At 37.2% G+C, this 18943-nt stretch overlaps 1 protein-coding gene across 3 annotated transcripts in view; it reads left to right on the top strand.

The window, feature by feature from the left end:
* The window catches only part of SLC12A2 (solute carrier family 12 member 2), a 58735-nt gene that overhangs the window by 21863 nt on the left and 17929 nt on the right, over positions 1-18943 (top strand). For all 3 annotated transcript variants that reach the window (XM_027896438.1, XM_027896439.1, XM_027896437.1), the window contains exons 6-15: positions 526-636; positions 3721-3829; positions 4284-4411; positions 4500-4584; positions 8588-8736; positions 13253-13360; positions 14000-14123; positions 15283-15384; positions 16625-16780; positions 17747-17846. In XM_027896438.1, coding sequence (XP_027752239.1) covers positions 526-636; positions 3721-3829; positions 4284-4411; positions 4500-4584; positions 8588-8736; positions 13253-13360; positions 14000-14123; positions 15283-15384; positions 16625-16780; positions 17747-17846 — 1172 coding nt within the window. The remainder of the gene's footprint in view (positions 1-525; positions 637-3720; positions 3830-4283; positions 4412-4499; positions 4585-8587; positions 8737-13252; positions 13361-13999; positions 14124-15282; positions 15385-16624; positions 16781-17746; positions 17847-18943) is intronic.

Genomic DNA, 18943 nt, shown 5'->3' with positions numbered 1-18943 from the left:
GTCATGGATAGGGACACCTTCCACTAAACCAGATTTCTCCAAGCCCCATCCACCCTGGCTTTTGACACTTTCAGGGATGAGACATCTACAACCCCTAGACAACCTGTCCTGATGTTTGACCACTCGTGCTGTGAAGTGTTTCTTCCTTGTATCTAGTCTAAATCTGCCCTCTTTTAGTTCAAAACCATTCCTCCTTGTCCTATCACTTACTACAAGCCCTGTCCAAAAGTCTGTCCCCATCTTTCTTAGAAGCTCCCTTTAAATACTGATGTCTCTTGAGCTTTCTTTTCCCCAGTCTGAAGGACCCCAACAGTCCCAGTAATTTCTATTTAGAAAATGCATTTATGTAAACACAAGGCAAAAAACCAATTACTTGTATCCTTAAAGGAAATTTAAAAGTAGTGAATTTGTGGTGTGGAGGTTACTAATAAATTACAGTAAATAAAATGCTCTTCTGTAATATGTTCAGATAATTACCTGGTGAAGTATGTGACTGTGTATTTTTTTGTTTGTTTGTTTCATTAGGAAAATGGAACGTTGATGATCGATGAAATGAATGATATCAGAATCATAGGGGCTATTACAGTGGTTATACTGCTGGGTATTTCCATTGCAGGAATGGAATGGGAAGCTAAAGTAAGGAACCTCGTCTTTTCTTTTATTCTCTACTTCATAATACTGATTCCATTTTTGTACCTCAGCTATGTGACTTATATTTAATATATTGAGTGTATTCAGTACATACTTGGTGGTATGTCAGAAGTCAGCCAGTTGCTTTTAATGTAATAGCTCCTGGTCTGGCACTGGCATGTGCAGGTCTGGGCAGTCTTTCACATCTTAGACCGCTTCCCTTCACTGAAAGCTTAAGCATCTGTGAGAACCTAAAATCCAGCATGATCTACTCTTGATGACACTGCCAAGTAGGTTAATGGTATTTCCCTCTTCTGGGCAAACACAGCATAAGAAGAGAAGGTAAGAACTTAAGCATGGGTATTTTCCCTTACTGCAGCCTTCAGGTGAGTTCTGTGGATGAAAAGTACAGGAAACCAGTCTAAAGCTATGTACTTTCTTCTGTCTTAAAACCAGTGTTCTTCCCTTCTCTTCCATTCTCTCCTGGTTTGGTTTTTACTTGGAAACAGCCAGACAGTGAGATGCATTCAGTAGACCCAGCAATGAGAGGGGTTTTGAATGTTTCTGATGATAAATGTGTAGGAGGGTAAACGTACTTCCCTGATCTTGCTGTGGGCTGCAGTGTTTAAGTTCAATTCTATGTTGGTCAGCTATTTGTGGAAACAAACACTTAAAGAGATATTAGAGTACTTTGATATGGAGGTTGCCTTATTTTTCTCTTCTTGGCATTATTAGGCAGTGTAGCTTGCTCTGTTTCCTGCACCAGATAGGCTTTTTCTGAGTATTTATCCATAATGTGCTTAAAAATAATTGAGAAGAAAGAGCCTCTCACAGGGTCTCCTTTCCCAGCTGATATTTGTGTCACTATAATTCCTGTTTTCTGCACTGAAGGAATTTCTTTGTGATGTGTTAGAAGTTTGTTATGCTCCTGCATCAGGAGGATGATGATAATCATAACCAAATGAGAGAAAGTTTTTTCTCATGCTTGCTTCCAGCTCTAGAAATAGGGGTCATAGAAGAAATGAGTGAGGATGTACTACAGGGAGAAAAGAAACTTGCAGAAGTTGACTTTGGCATGTACTTTTAAGCTGAACTTATGTAAAAACTGTTTACATTTCTCAAATGGTTCTTCCCTGTCTGTAACCTTGAATTTGTAATGGTGTCTTTATACGTCCAGCTTTGAACAATACTGACCTCCTTATTCTGAACTGTTTAGTTTTTCCTTTGAATGAATTAATTGTTATGAACTCCCTGGCCACAGCCACTTCAAGTCATAGGAAATATCTTGCTTTTGCTTTGTATCATGAGCTATTGTATAACAGCTGCTTACATGGAAATACCCCTCTTCACTGTTTCTGTATCAAACCTGAATTGTGGTATCACTGTAGTGCCATCCTTATTAGGGAATGGGTAGCTTTCCAAAATCCAGTGCTCAATGCAGAAGTCAAAGCTTGTCTTGGTTTCCGCCTCATGGAAGAGGGCAGGTGTGAGCAGTGATAAGCAACTGAACCTGTCAAGTGACCATTTCATGTGGGCTAACATACAACTCATCATAGCAAAATACTGATGTTTTCCTCTTGATTGTGGTACCTGTGATGTTCTCCTGTGCTTTACCCACATCTTAGAATGTGGGTAAAGTATTAGTATTAGTATTTCCATGTATTAGTATTTCCATGTATTAGTATTTCCATGTATTAGTATTTCCATGTAAGCCTTGGAAAGTGCAACAGGGGGAATCTGTAATAATGCCTTTGAAATAGATATAAAAGCTAAGAGAGAGTGGGATTCCAAGGAAGTCTGCTTTGAAAAATAGCTTTTCGGAGTTTGTGATCTTTTACTGCTCAGCTCCTTCTGTTAAAGGAGTGTGTTGTGTTAGAAGGCCATTCTTTCAGTTTTTTGAATTTAAGGTAAATACTCAACAAACACTCCTAGCTTAAGGGAGAAGCCTAGGTTTGTGACTGGAAAAATCCAGTAACTTGTGACAGCTGCACAAGTGATAACTTATGTTGAATTCTCTGGTCTTATCGAAGACTTCTGTAGGCACCCAGCTGGATCCTTACACCTCTTCCCTGTTCACGAGGCTTTACAAAGATTTAGATATGAAGCACAAACTGGTTCCTTCAGGTGGACTTCTAAATCCAGGACGTTATGCTCTGTTTATCACTATTCTGCCTTGTTTTCTTGGGAGGCTGCGTGAACTGAAAAACTTCGACTTGTAGCAATGAGCAATGCCACAGTGCTATTGTACATTATTTTCTGATACTAGGCGTGAAAAAAGTCTATTAATAGCTTTCCCTAAGCCACTGACACGTGCCTTTCTAAGGAATCAAGTAACTCAGAAGATAATAGAGCAGTGTGGTTGCTTATTTAAATGTAAAACCTGAAGTATCTCTTCAATGCCCGTATTTATTCACACTTCTGAGGTGCTGTATGGTTTTAAGTACTTTTTTTCCCATTTGTAGGGTTCTGTTGAAGAGTGACTAAATATTAGGTTGTGATCAAAGAAGTCTCAAGAAAACTTGAAAGTAACAACTAATCGTTGTAGTCTGCGATTCCATAAATAAGTGTTTACAACATGAGAATGTAGCAAAATAACCCAGTTCATCGCATAAAGTAGGAAACCACAGCTGTTTGATTCCAGATGTTATAAAATTTTTAGTAAATATCACTGAAGTATAAATAGACTGAAGTATAAGTATTATGATCACAGTTTATAGGGCAATAGTAGCATTTATGTTGCATTTGGCTATTTTCTTGTGAACTTCTTAAACCTACTCAAATGGATTTGTTCTGGAAAGCCTGTGTATAGAGAAAAGAGTTCATTTGAGCATTCTATCTTCTGAAGTATGACTTTGAGGAATTTGGTAATAATGAACTTTTAATTAGATATTAAACTTGGAAATTATTCCTATTTGTTCATTAAAAATCTTTGTGCTGGCTATCTCCAGCTTTCCTTATTTATTTGTGGAAAACATGCTGATAAGACTAAGCTGACTTTGGAATCAAGCAAACATTTATGTTTTAGAGCACAACACTTGATACTGTGAAGAGAACAAGTTCTTCTGTCTGACTGCAGTCATTATGTTTCAGGCACAGATAGTCCTGCTGGTGATCCTCATACTTGCTATCGGAGACTTCGTCATAGGAACATTTATTCCTTTGGATAGCAAGAAACCTAAAGGATTCTTTGGTTATAAAGGTATGCTGGAACAGTTTACAGTATTGCACACAATACCTTTTTTGCAAAAAGGAAATAAGCTGTTAAAATTAAGTTAAACATGTAATATAGGTTATGGTCATATTTAACTGTAGAGATTTTTTTGTTTCCTGATTCTCCCAAAGTGTTGCAATTTTGTCCTTAAAAGCTATTGGGCCAAAACTTGGTCCTGACTGCTTAATATTGAATATATTAAATTTTAAAAAAGTGTATGATATTGTAAGTACTTTTTCTGATTGTAAAAGCTATTTAAGTTTACTGTGTTAATTTTACTTTGAGTTGAAGTGATAAGTAAGGGCTCAACTGTTGTACATTTAATTTTAAGAAGGTCACAGAGCTGTGACTTAAATCTTTTTCATGGGTCTAATAATGGCTGGAATGGTTTAATACTGTAACTGCTATATAAATAGTGATAGATTTAAATTTTTCCCTACAGCTGAAATATTTATGGAGAATTTTGGACCAGATTTCCGAGATGATGAAACTTTCTTTTCTGTATTTGCTATTTTCTTCCCTGCTGCAACTGGCATACTTGCTGGTGCAAATATCTCAGGGGACCTTGCGGTGAGTAGTGGATTAGCAAACACTGTTCATGACCACTGGAGTGTGCATTTATCTCTGTCATCACTGTCCACTGACATTTTTCTTTCAGGATCCTCAGTCAGCCATACCTAAAGGAACGCTGTTGGCCATCTTAATCACTACATTGGTTTACGTAGGAATTGCAGTATCTGTAGGTAAATAGAGAATGTTTTTAACTTTTATCCTTACACGTTCATTCTGAGGATGTATTTTGATGTGGTTGTATGTAATTTGTTATGTAAAGCCATTATGTAATTGACTTCCCTGCAAAGGAAGGTAATAGCCTAGGATTTCTTATTTTAACTGTTGGAAATTCAGTTTTCAGCTGGTTTTATAACTTCCTGAAATGTTTTCCTAAGACTGGTGACTGCTTCAGACTAAAGATGACAAGACTCCATATGGATGTTTCCTCATTTGTTGTAGTTATTTATGTTAAAGAATTTACCGTTTTGCAGTGGGATAATCACTGGGTTAAAAAAGTGTGTTTCCAGGATATACTCACTGAACTAACACCTGTATTGGTTTGAGGATGGTGGTAATCAGCCACTTCCTTGGAGTGAACTGTGAGATAATCAGACAGCACTTTGGTGAGGATGCTTGAGCAGTAGTTCCCCAGCTAAGGGAGGAGACTGAGTAATACCTGAATCATCCACTGTCAGAAATGTCACGTTCAGAAATGTGTTCTGTAGTTTCATTTTCATGTAGAAAGAGGAGGAACAATCATAGACTAATCTGAATCCTGTACAGCTTCTCTTCTCAATGTTCCTTTCCCCACAGTGGGTTGAAACTCTGTAGAAGTTGCGTTGGAGTTAACCAGGTTTTTCCCACCCATAAAAGTAATTCTAGTAACCCTGAGATTCTAAGATTGTAATTGTATCTTGCATATTTCTCATCTGCGATTGGAAATGTTTTCATTCATATCATATAAACTACTTTCTGGCTGCAATTACCAGCTTTCCTATATGAAAGACCTTGTTCTGTCATAGCTGTGCTGCCTTTTAAATGAAATTCTCATTTATAGGAGTACCACTGATCTTACCACTAATGAGATTTTATTTTTTAAGATACCAATTGTGCTAGTCTGCCTCTGTTGGCTAACACTGGAGTGTAGCTCTGCCAAGTAGTCTGTAGTGACTGTACTTCATGCAGCAATAATGACCTACACTTATTGCCTAATTAGATTGATGGCATAAACCTTTTCTACCAAATTTGAATACTTTGGAACTTCAACCCACATGAGAATAAAATGCTTGTTAATACTCACTTGTTAATTAAATACTTTGATCATCTTCCAAGCATAAAAAATGCAATGGAAAATAGTGACAAAAAAAAGCAGTTTTCAAAACCAACTGGATGTGGAATTGTTGGATCCTAGTTAGAAAAGGCCATCAGAAGTCAGAGATTATAAGTGAAGTTTAGGTTTTTTTCAAGGCATTGTAGTAGGCATATTGGACAAATACAAATACTTTGATCCCATTTCCAGAGTAGTGGTAATCAAGTCATTAAAACATTGAAGAGGCTGAGGTTGCTGAGCAGCCATATATGAAGAAGATGATAATCTGAACTTAGCTCAGTATTTTTATGCTCTGTAGCTAGTAAAAGGTTTAAACGGAATAGAAAAGGCTTAAAAAAGGAAAATTGCTAGTCCTGCTGATAGAGCTAGGCAGCTGTTTCAAAAAGATAATAGCTGTAAAGAGAAAGAAGCAGTTTCGTATTTTAGCAAAGAACTAATGCAAATAGACAGGTGGCAGGAAGCAGATTTCATAGGCAAATTTGACATCAAAAGTCTTGAAAGATCAATTTCAAAGAACAACATTAATTACTTTAAAAGTGAGGGAAGCTCTAATAGAAGATTAGTCAAAGTTCTGAGTAGGTTTAAGACGTGCTTCCTGTACTTTGGAAAGTAAAACTAAATAATAAGAACCTAACTGTAGGTGCTTGTAGCACTGGTGAAGTTAAAAATTCTGAAGTAGAATCTAAGGGACTCAGGGTGGTACCTCTGGAATTCATGTAGTTAAGGGAATACTTGATATAGATGGCCTCTTAACCTACTCAGGCTTATAGCATGGCAAAACTTCAGTGGACTGTGGCAGGAACATGCTTATAAATGCCTGTGAAAAGGGGAAATACTGTTTTTACGGGAAAGAAGACCTAGAGGTTCTCAGGGAAAATATTGCCAGAACTTTATAAATCAGTAAAACTTTTCTGAATAAGGGTTAAATACAGTGTCTAGATTGTTACTTAGATTTAAGTATCTTCTGCTGAGAACAGAGCCAGCCCAGCTGGCTTGTTTTCTACATCCTTTCATAGTAAGGCTGACATTAATTCCTAGTGCCATTATCCCTTCTGTCACACTTTGACTCCGTGTCTGAAAGTCCTGCTATCCAGTTGGATCTGATCTATGAAAAAATGAGGAAGAGGAAGGTTATGATAGCGCGTGGTAGGTATTTAAAGGGTTGCTCAACTTACTGGGACTGCCACTGCAATCTAGCACCAACAAAATGTTGCCTGCAAATAGTTTAGCTGGGAACTGTGTTGTCCCACCCATTATATACTGCTTGAGTGTCTTTGGGAAATATTTGTGTGGAGGAGAAAAAACATTTTCATTTTACTGAGCTTTTAATTCTATTTAAAACAGAAAACAACAAAAAAACCCCTAGCCCCTCCACATGCTTACAAAAAGCATAAGACAGGTGATGAATATAGGAAATTTGTACTGTAGTTTAACCAGTAACTAAAAAAGAAATCTGAACAGTGGAAGGATTAAATAATACCCATCTTATGGGACCAGGTTTTACTGTGGACTGTTAATCAAGTCTGAGAAAGAACCTGAATATGGTGTAGGTAATTAGGAATTCATTTTCCCAGTGGAAGAGAGGCAAATTACTTAGAAATCTAGCAGTATGACTGGAGAAACTTAAACTTGCAGCACATCTGTGCCCTTCCCATTTTGCAAGTAAATACTTGAGGTCCTCAGGTGTTCTGGTTGCCAGGACCTCGTCATGCAAGTTGCTAGAAGATCAAAGTAAGGGAATTTTATTGACTTTGCTCTGTAGACTTTTCTCTTCCCAATTCCTTGTTTAATTCCTGTTCTTGGAAGTATTTGCTGTGTCCCGATAGTTTGATTGCCTCAATTATTAAACCATAAAATATTAAATAATACTTAGTCTACTCTAATTTGTATCCTATATGAGACAAAAAACCATGATATAGAAGGCTTATGGCCTTTTGGTACTATTAGTTATTTTTCTTAGTGTTTACATGCTGAAATAGTGTCTTCACCATTCTTTTGACATTTATAATTTTGACAGCAAAATTATAAATAATCATAGATGAACTGCAGATAGCAAGGAAGGTGATAATTATTAAAAAAATGTGGAAGGAATGGTACTGTGTGGCTGTGTTTTTCACTGGGAAACCAACTGAAAATACAATGGCCGTATGGGAGATGGCTTGTTTAAATGTTAGGAAATAGCTTGCAACAGGCTACACAACAAACTGTTCATTTTTTTTTAAATTTCTGAACCATATTGACTGGGAAAAAAGTAACTGCAGCACTATATACACTTGTCTACGTACATCTGTACATACAAAATAAAAGTGCAGTCCCACAGAATGGCCTGAGTTGGAAGGGGACCTTAAAGATCACCTCATTCCAACCCCCTGCCATGGGCAGGGACACCTTCCACTGTGCCAGGTTGCTTCAAGCCCTGTCCAACCTACCGTCCAAGGATGGGGCAGCCACAGCTTCTTTGGGCAATCTGTGCCAGTCCTGTCAAATCAAGTGTTAGTGCATATACTCCAATTCAAGAGCTGTGTGGAAACTCATTTTTCAGAGAAATAGTATATTAAGCTGAAATTGTGCCATTAAACTTTTGCAAGTCTATTGTCGTCGTTTTGCTCTGTGCAGAAACTTTTCTTATTAGACTCAGATCAATTAAAAAACTGAAGGTCCTCTCAGGCAAGAGAGCAGTTTGCATGTTTGTATTTTCACTTCATAGTGAAGATATGCTTAGTACTGAAATGTGTTGAAAATAACACTGCCTTTTAATGTTGCTCAGCGAGATCGTGTTTACATGAAAAGAATTGAGCTTGACACACGTCTTTAAGTTCAGGTTCAGTTTGTTAATGACTTTTTTATTGTTGTGTCCACTGTAGGTTCCTGTGTTGTGCGAGATGCCACAGGGAACGTTAATGACACCATTGTCACAGAGCTGACAAACTGCACTGCTGCAGCCTGCAAATTAAATTATGATTTCTCATCCTGTCAGACAAAGTGTCCCTATGGGCTGATGAACAATTTCCAGGTATAAAACTTTCTCTAAATTCTGGTCTTTGGCTTTTGGGTGGTTTCTTTTTGTTTGTTTCTTTCATTGGTTTGGTTTTGGTTTTGGGGGTTTTGTTTTGGGGGGAGGGGTGGTGTTTTTGTTTTGGTTTTGTTGGTTAGTTTTATTTTGTATGTTTTTGTTTAGGTTTTTGTTCTGTTTGCTTTTTGTTTTGTTTTGTGTTGGTTTGGTTTTGGTTTTGTGGTGTTTGGTTCTTATGGGTTTTTTTAATTGTATATTAAGAAAAAGTGTAGGTTAAGTATACCCATCTCCAAAAAGGCAAGGTTTATCTGGAATACTTCAGTGGTACACTCTGGCTGGTATGTAGAAGAAGAGCGTATGCATATCAAAATTCTGTATGTTTATACACATGTGGTATAAATATTTACTTTTCTTCTGAATAAATATAAATATATAAAGATATTTTTATAAATAGATGTTTCTATGTTCTATATAAAAATATATAAATATTATTATATAAATAAAAATATTTACTTCTGGTTAGGTGGTACTGCAGCTCTCTTTAGGTGCCGTTCACTGATGGGGTTAGTTGTACTCTTTTTTTCAGTAGTGATGCATAGTAATCATAGGTAGCCTCTGTCAATAACCTTTTTGTTAATTTTATAAGTATCTTAGAAAGTATGCTGACTTCTTAAGAATGTTTTACATCTTTATCATAGTATCCCCTTTAATGGTAGGAATCTTGTGAATTTCCATTGTTAAAAGCTGATGTTACTTGATTTAAAAATCCTGCAAGAGTTACAGGGTAATTCATAGTCTTCCACACACATTTCATAGGTAATTCTGCTATCCGTGAACTACTGGCAAGTGTTTGAAAGAACCCAAGGAAAATGTACTTACTGCTAATTGATTTTCAGCTTGGTTTGTGGTAGCCCATCTTTGCCCTCAGTCTTTCCATTTGGTGTAAAAAACGTTGACTAGAGATTAAGCTGAAATCTGCTACTGAAAAAGATACTGGAGTTGATGAGAAGTGCATGTGGTACGTGTAGTCCTTACATGTGCTGGCACGTTAGGCTCACAGCCTTATCTGCAAAGCTCTGGGGAAAACCTGTTTCATGTGTGCTGAAATAACATTGCAGTGCAGACCATTCTGTTAGAATAAAATGCATTTTTATAGTGGAATAATTTGATCAAAGTAATGTTACTTTGTTCTTGTTTAGAGAAAGTCAGACTTGCTCTTGTGATGGGAATGATAATTCTGCAAAATGTGGTGACTTTCCTCATCTGCTTAAGCTCAAAAGAGCCATTGTATTGTCAGATGTACAACAGCCAATAACGTGCAACTGGTTTCCTCACATATGTCTTTTTCTTTAAGTCAAAACTTTTGCTTACCATAAACGTTGCTTGTACTTGAGTATTTCTGTCTTCCAAATTATTCCTGCTTCTCTCTGGGAAAACAAGTGAGTGCCAAACAGGAAAAGTCACTTTCAAGGCCAGAGGCAACACAGAGAATGCAGTGCCCCTCACACCCCCTTGCTTTGTTGGGGTTTTGAAAACTTTGTCATGGAGACCACACAGAATCTCTGGGCAACCTGCTGCAGTGCTTAGCCACCTTCTCTCTGGAATTTTGTTTTTCTAATACGCATTGGGACTTTCCCTTGCTACTTTTTCTCTCATTCTCATAGCTTTTGTTGTTTATCTTTGAGAAGAGTCTGATTCTGTCTAGTCAGAGGATATCAGAAGGAAGTTGTTTGTGTGAGATGCTGTTCACCAAATGAGAAACTCTTGACCATTTTCTGAAAGAAATGCTCTCAGCTTTAGATCTGTATATATGGTATCTGTAAGGAGAGATTTTTTTTTTCCATGTGCAGGGCACAGTGTGTGTGGGAATAGGGGCTCCAAGCTTGTATACCTCTCAAGCTCTTAATACAAACATAACTTCTTTCTGTTATGGTAAATAACTTGAGAACAAATTCTTCAGACACTGAAGTTAATCCCTGAGGTGAGCGAAGAGTGGTATATTTGTCTTACAGCTTGTAAACATGCAGCTTCCGAGGCTGAAAGTGCCAGTTTGTGTGCACAGCCTGATGACTTTTATCGCTTCAGTACACTCTGTACTGCATTCAGTTCTTCTGGCAAAGAACTGATCTGAAGTTCCTGCTCAGGCAGCTCAGGTTTTGAGTGTGTTTTGATAGCAAATGCATGGCTTGTAGTACGATTTACCTGTGGAAATCTTAGATGAAAAACTTGGACAGTTGGTCAGACAGGCTTAGTCAGACTTGCATTAAAAGACCATCTTTAGTTTCTGTTGTATTCAGTGCCAGTGAATTACAGGTCCTTCTCACAGATTTCAGACATTTCTCTGCTCAGTGTCAGTGGTTATTCTGTGTACAGGCCGTCACCTGGCAGAAGAGTAACTTAGAAAACTTCTCTGTAGCCTCACGCTAAAACTTCTGTAGAAGTTACAGCTTCGAGTAACTTAAATGCAGAATCTGGTCAACTTTGGATGAAAATTGAAAGTAGCATGAAACTCCATTGTTTTGATACAGCATTTTTTTTCTGCTCCATGATGGCTGGACCAAAGAACTTAAACTGTAGTCAGAATATGGTATTTCATTATCCCAGACATTTGGAATTTAAGAAACTGCCTAAACTGCAAATGCCAAGCAAACATAATGAGGCCCTTATCAGCAGGAACTGTATATCTGTGTTACCACACCAGTGGTTACAGGGCCATTCTGCCCTTCCAATTCTACATGTTCTTTCAGGGATGAAAATTTTGGTTCTATAGCCAGCTGCAGTGTGTGGGCTTCTTGGTTTGTGGTCATGAGGTCTGGATTATGGTGTCTGTATTGGGAGTGGGAGGGAGGGGTATTTAACACCATGGCATACTGGTTCTGCTGGAACTAGTTCCTCTTGTATTCCCCCAGAAGCTTCCTCTAAAGTCTCTTACATTAGTAACTCAAGGCATAACTTGCTAGCTTTTAAAATACCAAATGTTATTTGCATACATACTGCTCAGATATCTCTCATTTTATGTATTTTATTTCTAAAAAAGGGTATAATACTCAAAAATACATAGGGTAAATAATTAGAGGCATTGGATAGAGCCTAGAAAGAGAATGTAAAATATGAGTAGATCGTAAGAAATTGATGCAAGTATAGTAAAGTCATGGAGACTTGTACATAAATTCTGTCTGTAGCCAGGGAAGACTGATTGTCATCCTTGCAGGGAAGAAAATTTTCATGCTGCTTCTATAAAAGTTATTCTCTGCTTGTTTATTATGTTGCTATAGCAGAAGTTTCTTTCTAAAATAATAGTAAAGCATTAACACCCTTAAACTTTCTTCTATAATACAGTGTAGGATTATTAGAAATTGGCATTTAGGACTGTAACTTTTTCTGTTGCTCATAAAACTAACTTAAACCCAGGCAGAAGAGGCATAACTTAATAAATGCGTTGCTAGTTTTGTTCATCTGTGATTAAAGGCTTGGCATTAATTTTTTTTATCAGCTATAAATAGGCTTCCGGAAATGCTGTCCTTCATTCATTGCAGTATGTCATACATGACAGCAACTTCACTGTCTATTACAACCTACAATTATTTAATTTCTGTTTTTAGGCAAGGCATGTCTTGTAGTGACCAGTGAAAGCTGATGTAGTGTAGAGATCTAGTTGCTTGTTGGAGAGGCCCAGCAGTCTTTGTTAGCTTGACCTGGGGAAAACCACTAAATTTTATCATGAATTTGGCTCTAGGAATGTGAAAAAACTTCATATCGGTCACCTATATATTGTGTCTGAGAACATGTCCTACCTAGTAAGATTGCTTTAGGCAGCTAGAGTCTACAACTTCAGGTGACAGTAACTTTAAAATGGGACACTTCTGCATGATCTTCCTTGCCTTCCTTCAGTTGCTTTTCAGCTGATCTAGCTGAGTTTGCCAAGATGAAAGGCAAGTAAGTAGTGCAAATAATGCAGAACTAGAGTTCAGTCTGTTCACTAAAAACCAGTGGCTGTTTTAAAGCAACTTAGGCTTTTGTATTATAAAGAGAAGTACTCTATTGAGCCATGAATATTTTTAAATACGTATTTTTATATCTCAATTGTGCAGCTTTTCACTACAAGCCCAAGTACTCCTCAGCAGGGCAGCTCTCAGTGAATTCTTCTCCTGTTTTGTACTCGTGTCTTGGTCAGTGATAGGCTAGTCAACATATGAAACGAATTCCAATATATTTTTCTTACATTACCATTTTTTAATCCACTTATAAACCCATGAAAATTTGTAACATTAATTTTTTGACCTGAGGATTACATAGTTTGATGATATATTCTCTGAAAAGCCACCTTCTCTTGTTCTAAAAATAGGGTCCATTTATATCCCCTGATATGTCTCTAGTTCATTTATTTACATGAATGCATGATATTTAGACAGCTTTTAAGTGGACAGTACGTAATGTTTTTTTCTGTAGTTAATAATATCCATTTGTATAGTATACTTTTCACATTCTTTAAAAAAAGAAATTATTTTTCTTTCAGGTAATGAGCATGGTATCAGGATTTGCACCACTGATTTCTGCAGGTATTTTTTCAGCCACGCTGTCTTCTGCTCTGGCATCTCTTGTGAGTGCACCTAAGATCTTCCAGGTAAGTAGAGAAACAGAACCATAATATTTTAAAGAATAATTAATTTTTAGTAATGATTTTTGGAAGGGGACTCTTGACATACTACCGTCATGATTCATACCAGTTGAAATCAGTAGATCATGTTAATATTAACCTTCTTTTTAGAATGAGAGAACTTGTATCAAACTCATATCAAGTATGTTAATGTTTGATGTTTTTGAGTGTTATTTTGCTCTACCTTCTTTTAACTAATTAGCTTCCTTCTTTGTCTTAATATTTGTATTTAATTGGGTTAAAAATAATCAGTAGGAGTCAGTTATAGAAAGGGTTTTCTTGCACAGTAGAAACAAAAGTACTAATGCATGTATTGGGCAGCTTTCTGAGAAAACAGTCTCTAAAGAAAGACCTTGTGATTGTAAGACACCTAAAGTGAAATAGTTAAGGAAAGCAGAGCTGCTATTCCTGTAAATAGACTTAACTGAAGGATATAATATTGGAAATTCAAAATGTCAAGATGGAAAGACTGTTGAAAACAGAATTAGTATATGATGGCTATAAACCTTTGTTCAGGAAGGTAATTTGCAATGGAAGATGGCATTAGAAAGGATACATTTTGAACAAAATGCATACTGACTTGGGATTTTATTTTTTTTTTCTTAGGCTTTGTGCAAAGACAGCATTTACCCAGGATTTCAAATGTTTGCTAAAGGCTATGGGAAGAACAATGAACCACTGAGGGGATATATTCTAACATTTTTAATTGCTCTTGGATTCATACTAATTGGTTAGTTGGAAATTGTAATAAATCTCAGTCCTGTTTTGTCCTTTAGAACGCATTCAAGTCCAAATTGTGACTTCATGACAGGGGTCTAATGCAAAGCTTAATTCTAAGCCAGCATTCGAAATCTTGTTTATTTGGAGGATTACTTTCTCCTGTCTTGCAGATATAACTCTGTCTAGAACTACAGTAAATTTTAACTGTAGGAATACTGCACTTAATTAGCACAGATATCTGTCTTTAGTTACTATCAGTCAGTAAAATTACAGCTTTTTGAGTAGTGAGATGTCTTGTAAATATGAAAGTTTATTTCAGATATTTATAATTACAAAAGCTTCCGTAAAGAACAAACTTGACTGAGCAATATTTTTTAAAGTGTGTTTTTCTATTAAGTTACAAACGGTAGAGATGAGTGCTGATGCTGCTGTTCCTAAAGGTAACAGTTAATCTAGGTAGAATTACAAATGTTATGTGTAGATGGCAAACTAATTGTGCTGTGTCCACTCATGAGTTCTGGGCCAGTGCGTTTGAACTTTCCCAGTTTGCTCTTTGCTCCAAGTCTGCTTAAGGCAAAGATATACCCATGAGGTTTCTACTTACCATGCTGACTGGAAGCTTAATTGCAACAAGTAGAAACTTGTAGGCTAGCATGGCACATTCTGTATATTTGGGGGTTTTGTGATGGTGAGATTACACATAAATGTTTTGTACTGTGCTGCCTCGAGGAAAGGAGGGCATCAGGTTCTTTCCTCCCACTAAAGAGGATTTGGGCACCACTACTGTGATGAAGTTGGTGTGTAATAATGCTCTGTACTGTTACCATTGATTCAACTTCCAGTTTAAAATGCAGGCAGATGAACATGTTTGTCATATTGCTCACACTTTGTCAGCTGTTGCTATTTACCGTAGTGAAAACTGTCTGAAACTTAGGAGTGTCTTATTCTTTGCTGTTTGAGAATTGACCTGGAGATGTACTGCAGATGTGTTAGTGCTCTCTGTACTACTGCTGGAATTCTTCAGAACCCAGTGTATTGGTGCACTGAACTGCATCTTCTTAGAGTATATTAGAAGATAAGGTGGTTTTTAGCAAAATTTTTACTTTCTAGTCTACAAAGGCGTTGGATGATTTCTTTGATAACAGCCTGCTTTGTTTTTCATTTTGCAGCTGAACTGAATGTCATTGCTCCAATTATTTCTAATTTCTTCTTGGCCTCATATGCATTGATTAACTTCTCTGTATTCCATGCTTCTCTAGCAAAATCTCCAGGTAGGAACTACATTTTGGGAGTGGGAGTTTAGCCTGCAATTCCTTTATGCATAAATGAAATTTAAAAGGTATTAATATAAATTAAGGTTTACTTTAATTACTAAATACCTACTTGATTCTCATGACACATTTTAGTTAAAAGAGTAATATGTTGTGTACCTTGGTCTTCTGAAATTTTGAGAACTGGATGATCCAGTAGAGCTTGGGAGCTACTAATCTTATCACCTTTGCTGAGGGAACACAAGGTAATTCAGAGTCTGTTCAGAAACTCTTGAAGAAAACTTGCTTACTTACTCAGTATCTGGTGTTGGCAAACCACCCTTTTTTTGTCTTTGAGTTTCTGGTAATATATTCCATCCTCCTGTCCAGAAGAAATAGGAATTTCAGATGGTATTTCCAAATCTTTGTAGTTTTTAGTGTGGGAGGTTAGTTAATTTGTAGGAATAAGCTGAAACCCAGTACTTGCAGAACAGATGTATATCATACCCAGTCCACGTGCATTTGTACTGAAATAACACCCTTAAAAGCTTCTTAAGTCACTGAACTGGGAGATAGTTGGGGAATTTTTTTGCAGGAGGATGAGCATAAGAGTTTACACAACAGTTCTGTGTTTAATACGCTTGTTAATCTTGGATGTGTTTTTGGGAGTGTATGTGTGCATGTATATTTACCTGATTTTGGATAAACTTGAGGCAAACAAGGCTATAAAACAGTGACAGTCCAGTACTTCGAAATACTCAAGTTCTACTTGGATATATCTGTCCTTTTCAAGTGGTGAAAATTTATGACTGTGTGAAAATAGTAAAAATGCACAACTGAAAACAGTAGTATATAGAGACTGAGTCATGAGCTGATGATTCATGTTATACTGCCTTTTACAGCAAAAATCATCTGTCAGACGAGCCATTGCAAAAGATTTCTGTAGCCTGACTTAATAGACATACTGGCACAAGCATCTTCAAACTTTCCCTTTGAACTATACTTTTAGAGGGCAAAATTTACTTTTGGAGCATTTACTTATGTGTCTAAGAAAGATGCAAATTCATTTGAAGAGTGTTGGAAAATTGAAAGCATAAATGTGCCAGTCTGTATTTTGTACATCACTGAAAACCACACATTCATGTGAAATGTGATGCAGAACACTAGAAAAGGGAAAAACAAATAATGATTCTTTCTCTTGGAGTAGTGATAAAATTAATTTTCCTCCTCTTTTCTGTCCTCTCAATTATATTCTGACTAGGTTGGCGCCCTGCTTTCAAATACTACAATATGTGGATTTCTCTTGTTGGAGCTATTTTGTGCTGCATTGTAATGTTTGTCATTAATTGGTGGGCAGCACTTCTAACATATGTCATAGTTCTTGGACTTTACATTTATGTCACTTACAAGAAACCAGGTATGTATAGCAGCTTCTTTTGTTTATGGGGAGTGGGAAAGAGAGTTGCAGAAGGGAAAAAGTGGTGGCCTTGGTGGGGAGAGAAAACCCAACAATTTCTTTGTGATTGGGCAACTAGTTCAAACTTCTGTTTCAGGCTTTAGTTGTAAAGAAATGTAATTATGAGTGTGTAGTCAGTGCTGTTCCCTCTCCTCCAAAATTATGATGTGTGCCTTTCACTTAGACATATATATATGAATGAAAATTTGAGGAAAAGGCTGATATGGAAAGAGCTCAGGTTGCAGCAAAAAAAGGCACTATGAAGGAATGTGATATCTTGATGGGAAGTGAGAGAGGATGCATCTCTACCTTTCCTAATTGAAAAGGGATTTGAGTGGTGGATGCTTTTTCAGTAAACCATTCCTAGTGCTATGAACGATCTTGCTAGTGCTTCTAAGAGCTTTGTATGTTGTAAATACAAGATGAAGCAAAACTGAGCAAAGAAAGTGTTTCTAAAGTTGGAAATGAGGAAAACTCTGCATCTGGGTCTGTGAAGATCTGTGATGATAAGGGTTAGACTCTATGATCCATGTGGGATATTCTTTGTGATAAATTCATTGTAGCTGTCAGAAGATGTGTATTGGAACAAAATGAGAGGATAGTGGGATCTTTCTTTTCCTCGTAACAGTAATAAACTCAAAGGATTTGCTTAATCTAGCAGTTTTTCACTGAAAATATCTTGACTATATGTAGGAAATGCTTTGAGGTAACATTTTTTCTTTGCTGTGATATAAAATAACAGCATTTTTTCTGAGATTATCTTTAATAGAGTTGCCTCTTTAGCTGTAGGGTTTGTTGACTAGTATTGTGTAGAATGTATAGAGGTGTAGCCTAAATTTCTTGTTTTCAGTTTGTATCCAACATTCATGTTGTGATCATGTAGTTTTATGTATAAATAGTATGTCAGAACTTCAAATTTTTCAACAGATGTGAACTGGGGGTCCTCTACACAAGCATTGACTTACTTGAATGCACTGCAGCATTCTATCCGGCTCTCAGGAGTGGAAGATCACGTGAAGAATTTCAGGTAACTTCAGTTAATATTAAAAATAGGAAATTGGGTTCAGTAGAGCACTGTGACAATGTTTGCTGTTGTGGCTTCCATTAAATGCACTGTTACACCCTATTGTGCTCGACAGGTTTAGAGGGAGGTTGGTTGATTCACTCTGGGCCATGCATGGGAGAAATGACAAAATCCTCAGGAAGTTCAGTAACAAACTTTAACTTGCAAACTGTAGAACATTAAGGCAGAATAAGGTACTTGGCAGATTTCAGAACAACATCCAGACAAAGTGAAGCACTTCACAGACTTTAACTTTGCAGGCTTAAACTTAGCCAACCTTAACTTCGACACAAAAAGACGCTTACTAGGGCATCGACTGGAATTTCTAGGCTGGCTTACAATATATTTTGAGAAGTTAGGAGACAAGGAGAAAGAAAGGATAAGAGTAGAAAGACATCACCACTCATGGATCAAGTGACAAGATGTGATTATTGCAATTTTGATGTCTGTTGGTCTAAGTGGTGGTCCCAGTCTTGGTCTCTTTGGGATGCGGGAAGCCCACAATGCACAAAGTTCATTAAGTTAATGACTGTTTAGATTCAGGTGGGAACACCCAGGTACCTGCACTGAGCAGGGAGTTCAGCACTGTTGCAACACTGAATCATGTGCAGTCCTCTGGTGGAAGGCTCCAGAGATGAGTCTGGGGGCTCTTTGTGAGTCTTTGATGGTTTAGGGCATGGTCTAAGACATGGTAGCTGCCTCTCACATCAGCATGTTTGAGCCAGTTATGCCCTACCAGAAGTTATGAACACCTTCAGGCCTTGGTGTGTCTCAGTATCTCCTTGCATGGGAATTTTTAAACCTGAGCCAATTGTGTAAGGGAGGACATTGCCATGATAAAAAACACTGTCCCATCTCACAGTATCTTATTGGCCTTAGTGGCCTCTTCCCTGATCTGGCTCAAAACCCAGCTTGTTGCCAAACAAAAGTTGGTTTGTCATGGTCATCCTCTTGTTCCCTGCACCTGGGCTGCTACTTTGCACATTCTCAGCCAAGTACCTCCTTCTTTTGCAAGTGGATAGTTGTCTGAGCCATTAACCATTAATATTTAGTCTCTCATG

This window comes from Empidonax traillii, unplaced genomic scaffold (genome assembly GCF_003031625.1).
Source record: "Empidonax traillii isolate 1590-97213 ecotype Southwest subspecies unplaced genomic scaffold, ASM303162v1 scaffold497:size1267575, whole genome shotgun sequence".
Taxonomy (NCBI): domain Eukaryota; kingdom Metazoa; phylum Chordata; class Aves; order Passeriformes; family Tyrannidae; genus Empidonax; species Empidonax traillii.
Note: the sequence above shows the minus strand (reverse complement) of the source record. Positions and strands in the feature narration are given on the sequence as shown.